The sequence below is a fragment of the Impatiens glandulifera genome, chromosome 6 (assembly GCF_907164915.1).
Source record: "Impatiens glandulifera chromosome 6, dImpGla2.1, whole genome shotgun sequence".
NCBI classification, from domain to species: Eukaryota; Viridiplantae; Streptophyta; class Magnoliopsida; order Ericales; family Balsaminaceae; genus Impatiens; species Impatiens glandulifera.
This window is the reverse complement of record NC_061867.1, coordinates 12,833,647-12,844,764: the sequence shown is the minus strand read 5'-3', so window position 1 is coordinate 12,844,764 and position 11,118 is coordinate 12,833,647. Positions and strand designations below refer to the sequence as shown.

General features: G+C 32.2%; 1 protein-coding gene across 1 annotated transcript; it reads right to left on the bottom strand.

Moving 5' to 3' along the window:
• Positions 1–2,446: 2,446 nt before the first annotated feature.
• LOC124943186 (cysteine-rich receptor-like protein kinase 15) lies at positions 2,447–10,688 on the bottom strand. The gene is made up of 8 exons (XM_047483736.1): positions 10,203–10,688; positions 9,238–9,718; positions 9,012–9,133; positions 8,708–8,918; positions 8,363–8,600; positions 8,134–8,281; positions 7,694–8,013; positions 2,447–2,711 (listed from the first exon to the last, which is right to left on the bottom strand). The coding sequence occupies exons 1-8, from the start codon at positions 10,686–10,688 to the stop codon at positions 2,447–2,449; spliced, it is 2,271 nt and encodes a 756-aa protein (XP_047339692.1).
• Between the last annotated feature and the right edge of the window lie 430 nt (positions 10,689–11,118).

Here is an 11,118-nt window from a genome sequence, read left to right as displayed (position 1 = left end):
TGTCAAATATGTTGTGTCAAATGTGATGACATCCAAGAAGTACTCGTATGCATCCTTGAATCTCCCATCATTCCAAAAGACATTATTTATCTGTTTTTTCTCGTCCACATCATATACATAAAAATAAATAAATTACTGCTATGCATTCAATAGAAATACTGACATAGCGCTTCAGCATCACCATTTTCTAATCGCAACTGCTTAACTTGTGAAATATAGTTTATGCAGCTTCTCTCATAAAAAATCATATTATCACTAGTAAATAATAGAGGTAATAGCTAGCAATAATAACGATTGGCATAAAGACCAATCGCTACTACCTTGATAATAGTTATTGGTCTTTACACCAATCGCTATTACACTACATATAACGCCGATTGGTTACAAAATCAATCGGTATACCCCCAATTAAAAACCGTGAAAAAAGGCGCCTAGTTTTGTCGCGTTTTAGAAGCGTTAATAGCAATTGAATAAATGATCAATCACTATTACTTCATTAATAGCGATTGGATAAGTGACCAATCACTATTACCTTAAGCATATTAGTAATTAGTACATAGACCAATCGCCATTACCTTGATAATATAATAATTACATGGAACTATTATTTAATTCCTTGGTTATTAATCACTATATATAAGAACTGGCCAATTAAATCAAAATGTGACTAATTAATAACAAATTTAAAACTAAATAATAACCATCAAATTAGGGGTCTCATATATGTGTTATTTTGGGTCAAATTAATTTGTTGAGCTAGCTCTCGATCACACAAAAACAAAAAGTATTTATTTAAATATATAATTAATTAGGTCATAACAATTAATTTAAATTTATTAGTTATATTAATTAAATAGACTTGTCTCTTTTTAGCAAAAAAATAGGCATTTTGACTTTAAGGCTTATGTAATAGATCATTCATTCATTCCTAGCTAACTAGGAAAAATCATTTTTATAGTTAAATCGAAAATTATCTTATTTGATGTAGGGTTATTTAGAAATAATAAAAACAGTATTTTGAGGCCGTTTATGTTTGAAAAAGGACGTGGTCTATTTTGGATTCATTCATTTTGAGATTCGTACGTGAAGTGTTTATGCAATATATATAGTTATAATTTGTTAGGAAATGAGTCAACAATAGTAGGGGGTTGATCGAATATTGTTAACCACGAAAACCTTCGTTTGATATTAACTTTGTTAGAAGTTAATATCCGTTTCTATTCTTCGCAAGTCATTAATGGGATTGTGGTGTACTAGAAACGTACATCACATGGAATTTGAGTTGCTTTGGTACGTGGTAGTATTCTATATGATTAGCTTAGCTTCGGTGACCGACCGCCAATACCAGATGCTTGATCAAATACCGAATTTGATCAAGTACCAAAAATGTTTCATAAAGCTGAACTCCTTGTAAACCGGAAGCGTTCTGATATAACACCGAACTGGTAAAATACTATAATCTTATATAATACTGATCTGGTATAGAACTGGAAGCATTCTAATATAATACTGAACTGGTAAAATATCGGAAGCTTATATAAAACTAGTCTCAATAAAATACTGGACGCGCATCTTCACATAATACCGAAGTCATATAATACCGATCTCAATATATTGGTTAGATTTCAAATATTGGTGTAGTACTTTGATTATGTGTTTGTGTTAACTTCTTTTGTTATGATTTTGGTTAATGTTGGTGTAATACTTTGGTTGTGTGTTTGTTTAATAACATTGGTTATGATTTTGGTTCAATTTAGGGTTTGGTGTTTATGGTTTAATTATGATTATAGTTAAATTTTAGGTTTTATATTAGGTATTGTAATATTATTAAATTAAATATATTTTTATATTAGCATGTAACGACTGGTTTATTAACCAATTACTACTACGCAAACATTATATAACAACCAATCGTCATTTCCCCATTAGTCTATAACGATTGGTTGTTTAACTAATTGCTATAGAGCTTTAGGTAATATATATTGGTTATTAGACCAATCGCTACATGATTTAGGTAATAACTATTGGTTATTAAACCAATCTCTACATGATTTAGGTAATATCTATTGGTTATTAGACCAATCGTTATAAGCCTATAGCGATTGGTCATCTACCAATCGCCGTTGCCAATTAAGACAACAACGAGAAGACTTCTATCGATTGAGAGAGGCCTATAACGATCGGTTTGGAAGTTAATACCGATTGGTTTATCGGTCGCTATAGGGTATTTTTTTACTATCATATCCACCAGCTTCAACTACAAGTGATTGATATATTTTTGACAAAGTAATTCCAGTTTTGTCGTTTAAATCCAATATTCTCTTTGCACTTGGATCTAGAATCTTGTGAGATCTAAGATGTCTCGACTTTCTAGGACTCAAGATATGGTTATGGTCATGGAAGATACTAGTTATCTCAACAACATTTTCATTCTGAACTGCAACATTTATCTTAGCCTTACACTTTGTCTTGGTGGAAAGTACATTGCAAAATGTTTCCCCTTCGTAGAACATGCACCACTTTTGGCACAAGCAATGGAGAACCAATTTTGTTTTCCATCTTCATCGTTCCTTGCTCCTAGATTAGAAATGCCAAAATCCTTTGATTGGACATAAACGTTATAAAATTTGCGAAGCTCCTTTCCGGAAGTAAAAGTCATTCTAATTCTATGGATTTGAACATCGTGTATTTCAACTTCGGGATCCATGAAGCTGAAGAATAAGAGAGAAACTATATTAAGAAAAAGAATAATGTCTCGACGAAATGGTCTAGAACATGGCCATGTTGGGGACGAAATGCTCCTAAATATGGTCATGTTGGGGACGAAATGGTCCTAAACATGGTCATGTTCAGGAAGAAATGGTCCTGAACATGGTCATGTTCGGGAAGAAATGGTCCTGAACATGATAATGTTCGAGAAGAAATGGTCCCGAACATGGTCATGTTTGGAAATATAGGTCCTGAACATGGTCATGTTGGGGACAAAATGGTCTAGAATATGATCATGTTCGGGAATATTGGTCCTGAACATGGACATGTTGAGGACGAAATAGTCTAAAACATTGACATGTTCTGGACCAATTTGTTCCCAACGTGGCCATGTTCTAGACCATTTCGTTTACGTCCCAAACAGACCAATATTACAAAAAAACATGAGTTTAAGTAAAAACCATTACATTTTAATTCGGTGGTCGTCTTCATCATAGTCGTCTTGTTCGCGATAGTCGTCTTCTCCACAATGGACTTCGCAGTGGACTTACGATGGTCTTCTTCGCAATATTCATCTTCTAGGTCATCGTCTGCTTCGATTTGAGTTTCTCATTGAGAGAGAAATTTAAAGCTCGTACTTTTGAGCTATTTTTAATAGGAGAAAGTTATGATTTGATCATAGTCTTGCTATGATTTGATAAAAATAGAAGAAAAGCGCGCCATTATTATTTTTGTTCTCTCTCATCCACCTTGACTTTTTTTTTCCACGGTCGCTGCAGGTGGGAAGTCGCTACCCCTTCGTCGCTCTCTATATCATTCCACATTTGGAATACTAGTTATTCAAAGTTAGAATTTTTTTTTTGGTTGAAGGTTGACAACTCCCTCTTTCTTGGCTTGCTACTAATTATTTAGTGATATAACTCCCAATAGCATAGTCAATTCTAAATAAACATACAATTGATTTAATTGGTATAATTAACTTATATTATGTTTGATCCTTAATTCAGGTGATTTTGTTAGTCGAATTATAGAAGAAGAATAAATAATAAGAAGAGTTTCTCACAACATGGTTTTATTTATTGTAGGACGCATGCAAGTGCCTACATCTAAATAGGACGCTATGCATTGATAAAACATTGATAGTTTTATTATAGGCATTTCTATAATTAGTTCTTTAAACTTATTTTGTAGAAATTTTATTGGGAGAAATTTTAGGTGTCAAATTTTTATCCATGATTTCATTCTTTTGATGAAGCGTTATTCATTGCATGAAAATATTGTATTATGGGAAGTCGTTATTGTATGTATTAGATGGAGATGAAATCGACGAATCACATACTTTTATATTGTCAAGGGTAATAGATATTTGAAGTCTTTTATTGAGAATGGTTGAGATTCACTAGATGATACACGAGTCATCGAATAGTTCCTGCGAAGTTTAAATTGAGACAGCTGATATGACAAACATAAATTATTGGGTAACCATCTCAATTATTTTTGGTGGATCGTCTAACTGAAAATAACCGTCGAACATTTAATGATCGTAGTCATCTGGTGCATATAATTTTGTAAATCCCAGAAAAACCCTTCGGTTCCATTTTGGAAAAAGTTCGAGGTTCGAGAATTCCAACCTCAGTTTGCGTGTTAGGAATTTTCTTTTAAAATAAAACATTAATTTTAAAAGATGCCGCTGATTCCTGACATCTTTTGAAACTAATTAAAATAATTAATTTTTGGGTTAATCTTAAATAATCAGGGAACTTATGATAATATGATTTGTTTAGAAAATCCTTTAGTTTAAATTAAACTTTTCAAAATTCAAAATTATTTTTATAATTTTGAGACTCAAAATCATTTTCTAAAAATATCGAAAAAATAGAAAATGCATTTTAAATATTTTGGGACATTTTTACAAAAATATTTCAATAAAGGACTGTTTGGTGTTTATTTCTAAACCCTAATACTTTTAAAAATGACTGATATTCTTTAGGTATTTTCCCCCTAGTTATCATCCTCAACATGTACCAATATTTAAATATTGGTGTTTCAATATTTTAAGTAACGCTAAACCTAGAAAATAACTAGGACTTGAAGATTAAACGGTAAAAACTCAAACTTTATACAACCGATTTTTAAAAGTTAATTTTATAAGTAGAGACCATTTTTAAAAACGGGTAGGGAGGATACAGCGCGAAAACCCTTTTCCGAGTATCTCCAAACTACGAATTAAAAAAAAAAACTCTGATCAATATGTTTGTATATGTAAATGCCCACTTTTATTGATTTTCAAAAATCAAATGACGATTCTGTTTTAAAATAAATAATCTTTTAAATTAATTATGTTTAGTGGAACCAAACAGACCTTATGACTAGAGTCTTAGGCCTGAAGTTCATTTTTATCGGTCGAGGTCAAAAGACCCTCTCTCGGCTAGAATATATAAATTTTTGTACCGTCAACATTTTCAAGCTTTCAACCCAACTCATAAATCTCTTCAATATTTGTTCCCCTCTTTTTCTCCAATTGCTTCACTGTGTCACCTGTTGCTTCTCCGATTCTCAATCAAACAATTACACGGGTGGATATGTAAAAGGCTATTTCGGCGGTAACGGGTTGCCCATAATATTTTTGTCTAAATATGACAATAACGAATGAAAAATATTATCGTTATTGATATATTTTCCGTCACTAAAAGAGAGTTGTGACAATAAACAAGTTTATTTTATTTGTTTGCTTGATATTATTCTCATTCTAGTTCGGATAAATTCTGTGAAAATTTTTTAGCCTACATAAATTTCAAATCGTAGCTATGCCCTTACAAACAAGACACACCAAAATTGTGATTAGTTTATTTTTTTTTGTATCTTACTGTGTAATAGTTTGATCCGTGAGGGTCTTATTCTGACCGAAGGCCTTCGTTAACCGTCTTCTCTAATAACTATTAGAGTTGATCGACAAATCAAAAGCAATGGAGACCAAGGAGAACTCGAAGTTGGCTATTATCCATCCCGATAAAGCGGCTGTTTGATGGATTGTCAATGTTTTCGAATCCTCTAGCTTGAGTCACTAGGATTTATGTGTCTTCTGAAGATCATTCTCTTCTCCTTAGTATCTTTTCTCAGTTTTATTCATTTTTTGATTATCTCCATTAGTTCAATATAATATAAAAGATTTTCAAGTTGTGAGATAACATCAATTTGATCACTATAGGTGGAGCTGAATGATTGATTGTTGATGCGGCTGTCGATTCTGCTCAGGGACACCAACCATGTTCATGTTTTTACCTCTCACCATGACATAATTCATGAAAAATTAGGAGAGTTTTACGAGAATCCTAAATTTGTTATTTATCCAATTATGGTTTTAATATTCATTTGTATTATTAATTAAAAACAACTTGATATAATAGTTTAATCGATAAAAATAATCATATTAAAAGAACATAAATTCAAATTTATTAAAAACTAATTAAAATAAATAACATGATCTAGCCATAAGTTCATTTAGGTTCATAAATAGAACTAAAATTTTTAATTCCATCCCAAAATAATTGAAATTGAATTATAATTTAATTCTTATGTGTAAAAAAAAATTAGAATTAAAATTCAATTCCAATTTCAATAAAAATAATTGAATATATATTATCTATATTATTGATATCTATATATATATAATGATGCTTAATTTTTAAAGTGTCCGGATTGTCGGGTTGAGAGCTGTGGTTAATTTGGATATATGTGAGAGTGAATGGATATTTGGGTCGGATTGTGGGTTGACCCGCCCATAAACTTAAAACGGCTAAAAATAAAATTAAAAATACTACAGGTATGGTTCGATCTTGCAACCTAACAAAACAAGTACAACCTTTTAACCAAGTAAGCTAATAACACTTTATATTTTTAATTCAACCCAAAATTTGATAAACGCGTGACATTTTAACAATATAAGTTCAACTTTTTAACTAACTAATCTATATATATATAATGATGCTTAATTTTTAAAGTGTCCGGATTGCTGGGTCGAGAGCTGTGGTTAATTTGGATATATGTGAGAGTAAATGGATACTTGGGTCGGATTGTGGGTTGATCCGTCTATAAAAATTTTACCGTAATATTTTTTGATTTTTTATATTATTACTCGTGCAAATGCACGGAATATACAACCTATTTTGATATATCAAGTTTCAAAAGTTTTTGTTTAGAAGTCGATTTTTATAAAGAAAAAAATATCAGTTGTTAATTTACTCAACCAAAGAAAATAACGATTAGTTAAAAAAATATTAATTCAAAATGTTAACTTACTAAAATTTTTAAAAATATATATCGGTTCGAGATTTAAATTTCTAAATTAAAAATAAAATTTATCGGTCTAACACTTTAATCATGTTGTAAATGATAAAATAATAATATATTTTTGTTTAGAAAGAATATAAAATAAATTTGAAATTATAATTCGGAACAAAAATAATGAAATTGAGAATTATAAAAATACATTAGTTTAAATTTTATTCGAATTCTATTTCTAATCATAAATACATTACCAAACCTAGAAATTAGAATTCGACCCAATTTAAACTCCATGGTTACCAAATAGACAAGAAAAGTACGGAAATAAGAATCTGCAACGCGTTTTCATCCGTCGATAAAAAAGCTATCTTTTACTATTACCTGCGCATATACCGACGCTATATTATACGTAGCTATATCTTCATCAACTTTATTTCTTTTCCTCCATAGATTCTTTGTACCGAGAAAGGCTGTATTAAATCATTGCAATTATGTTTTTCTAAAATAGAATATTTTTACATAAACCATCTTTTAACAACAAAAATTGTCATACTTTTTTTTCCAAATCCTTTCCCCAACAAAAGTACAATAAATCAATCCATATAAAAGTACAAGCGACATATAATTTATTTTAATCAAGCAACATATATCACACCAACAATATGCAAATTGAATCAAAAACTTTATTTATCTAGGGTACAAGCCATGAACCTCATTTGACCACATGTAAGACTTGCTTCCACTTGTATATATGCGTTCATTATTTCGTGAAATTGATTCCGTATTTGACTGACCATTGTTATAGTTGAATAAGGCGGGTGCTTTAGGTAATGATAACCTTTGTGAGTTGCTACCGAGCATGTGAATAACAGAAGCCATAGTTGGTCTCGCATCCGAGTCCTCCTGAACGCATATCAAACCAATCTGAATGCATCTTTTCACTTCCTCCATTGAAATATTGTAACCAAGTTCCGGGTCTATCAGATCTTGGAACATTCCATTGTTCCATTTTTGCCACGCCTGAAAAGATTCGGTTACAATTTGCAAAGAAATTTTGTTGACACTGAATTTGTGATTTAGTCTTAATTTTTAGGTATAAGAAATCAAACAAATGTTCATATGTAACTCAATAAGACTTACATAGCGTGGAAGATCTTGATTGCATTCCGATTGATATGCGTAGTTTCTCTGTCCGTTCACAATCTCTAGTAATATGACACCAAAACTGTAAACGTCGGACTTAATGGAGAAAAAACCCCTCAAATGATACTCTGGTGCCATATATCCGCTGAAATAAAATATTACTAAGTCAAAAATATATTGAATTGCATCCCAACTTGCTGCATCTAAAAATCAATGTATTCTTTACTATGTTCCGACGATTCTACTCGTATTGCCTTGAGTTTGATTTATGTCCACAAGTCTAGCCATACCAAAATCTGCAATTTTGGGGTTCATTTCACCATCTAACAATATGTTACTAGATTTAAGATCCCTATGAATAATTTTGAGTCGGGAATCTTCATGAAGATACAATAGTCCTCTGGCGATTCCCTTTATAATCCTAAACCGCGTCTCCCAATCCAAAAGTCCTCGCTTCTTTGTATCTGTAGGTAGATTAGTAAACTAAAATCAACTTCACAAATGATGAATAAATACTCATAATTATATAGAAAAAAGCACTTATAAATTAGTCTAACACATATGTATGTACCAAATAGAAAGCGATCGAGACTCGTATTCGGGACAAACTCGTAAACTAAAATCTTCTCTTGCCCTTTAATACAAAATCCCAAAAGCCTAACGAGATTTCGATGTTGTAACCTAGCAACCAAAACCATCTCATTCTTGAATTCTTGATCTCCTTGTCCAGAGCTATCAGATAGCCTCTTGACAGCAATTTCTTGACCATTAGGCAACATCCCCTATTAGAACATTAAAATGAATTAATGATTATTCTTAAAACTATATAGTAATTATAATTTATACAATTTGACCATGAAACTTAACAATCATACCTTATAGACAATACCAAATCCACCCTCCCCAAGTTTATTAGCAGCTGAAAAGTTTTGGGTGGCTGCTTTGATAATTTTAAAATCGTACTGAAGTGATTCAACGTTAGCTATATCATCACCATCTGATACAACTCCACAAAAAAACTTGATAGTAAGATTCAAGCGATTACCCGATGTATCAAGGTTGATTTAAATGAATTTTCACCTTGAGGATTACCATAACCACCGACTTGTGGTTTAGTTACTTTCCTTTTATAGAGACAAATTGAGAAGATTGAAAGAAGCAATACCACAACAACGACGGATACTACTATGATCACTGGAAGAATGGAGATCTTCCCTTTTCCCGATCCATTATTAGTATTATTTACGGTAGGTGGAGTTGCTGCAAGAGAAGTAGAAGGTGGCGGAGAAGGAGTTGACTGAGAATCCATGTTGTAGAAAGGAGCGAGTTCATACATAAGTTCACAGCTTGCCCGGAAAATAACTGCCCATTGACTCCCTCCCGAACAACACGTTTGATAATCATTTAGCGCGACTTGCAAGCACCGGTTACATTCAGACGATGTAATATCGGGCGTGCATTGGACCAGGCTATACAAGGTCTGTAAAATAGAAATCTTTGCCTCCCCAGTTTGGAAATAAGCAGGTGTGGTTATGTTGTTGACTGCTTTCTTGATCAACCCATTCAGTGTATCCGAAAAAACCTTTTTTTATTATTCAAAAATAACTTTGGTTAGATAGAAGAACACGAAAGATAGCTACAAATCACAGTAAGAATACATAACACAAATTATCAAAGAAAACAAGAACTGAAGAGAAACAAAGAATCACTAGTGAAAATAAGATCAATAGCGATGGTTCAAAGTATTTTCTGTCGCCATTTCTCTCTTTCATTAATATTTTAGTTTAGTTTTTATCCAATAGCGAAGAATAATGAAACCGTCGCTAATTTTTGTCAATATTGCTCTCTTTAATATTAGTGAATCAACATTAAAATCATAAGATCGAATCAACAGAGGCCTTGAGAGTTAATGAGTAAAGTTAATATGTCACCATGCTATTAAACTTTTAGCAAAAGTATTTACTAAAATAATAATAAAAACTTTAGCGTCGCTAAATGTTCTTGTCAATATGCGCCGGTAAATGCTTTTTATGCGTCGGTAAATCTCAGATTTGTTGTAATGTTACCTGATTGAATTGGGTAGGATTTGAAACATTGGCAAGGCTCCATTGGTAACTCGCGGGCCAGTCTGCTTCAATTGAGAATATGGTGGTATTCGAATAACGAAGCATGCATTCTTTATACCAAACGATGGCTGATTTGTTGTTCGGGCATTGTTGTGTGAGGAGATTTGAGGCGGCAACAATACATGATTGACAAACTCGGGGATTAACGTCGCCTCGACAGAGGTAGAGTGCATAGACTTGATCGGAGCCAGAGCCAAATGTGAAGTTGTAGAAACCACGGTTTGATGCTTGTGAGGAGAGATTGGTGAGGGTGAGATTCAAGTTAGGTTGGTAGAGACTGTTTATCTGACTAGAGTTTCCTCCTAGGCAGATATTAGAGACAAGGTTGATTCCAACTGTGGACAGGGTTGGTTTGAGAAAAGAAAGAAAGACTAAGAGAGAGGAAATGGCTTTCATGAGAAGGGGAAGCATGATGAAAGCCTTCATTTTGGAGGGGATGAGGAAATTGTAGATACCACCTTCCTTTTAAAGTAATTTTGTACTACTTCCTTTATAATTTATTATTGAATCTTGTGACTATTTTAAAGTAATAAACATTTTTAATAGCTACAACTATTTAAATGATCACTCAATTATAAATATTGCAACAACTTGAAAAAAGATTGGAGGGATATACATACCTTAACTACAATGAGAAATACAATAGACGGTGAGTGGTGTGAGAAGACCAAAAAATTCATGTAACCATGAAAAAAAAACATTAGAGAAAGATGCCAAAAACCATTGTGAACTTCAAAATAATTTGAAGATCGAATCGATGACCATATCAATCCCAAAGTCCAAATGATACTCGAATATGTTCGGAGAGGTCATAATTTTATTTAGGATAGGATTTTCTCAATTTGTATTAAATTTT

Coding starts and splice junctions, on each gene's coding strand:
- LOC124943186 (XM_047483736.1), bottom strand. CDS start 10,688: ATGAAGGCTTTCATCATGCTTCCCCTTCTCATGAAAGCCATTTCCTCT. Junction 8,282..8,362: donor AGTAGAATCGTCGGAACATA/GTAAAGAATACA, acceptor ATTTTATTTCAG/CGGATATATGGCACCAGAGT. Junction 2,712..7,693: donor TCAAATGAGGTTCATGGCTT/GTACCCTAGATA, acceptor CTTATTCTTCAG/CTTCATGGATCCCGAAGTTG.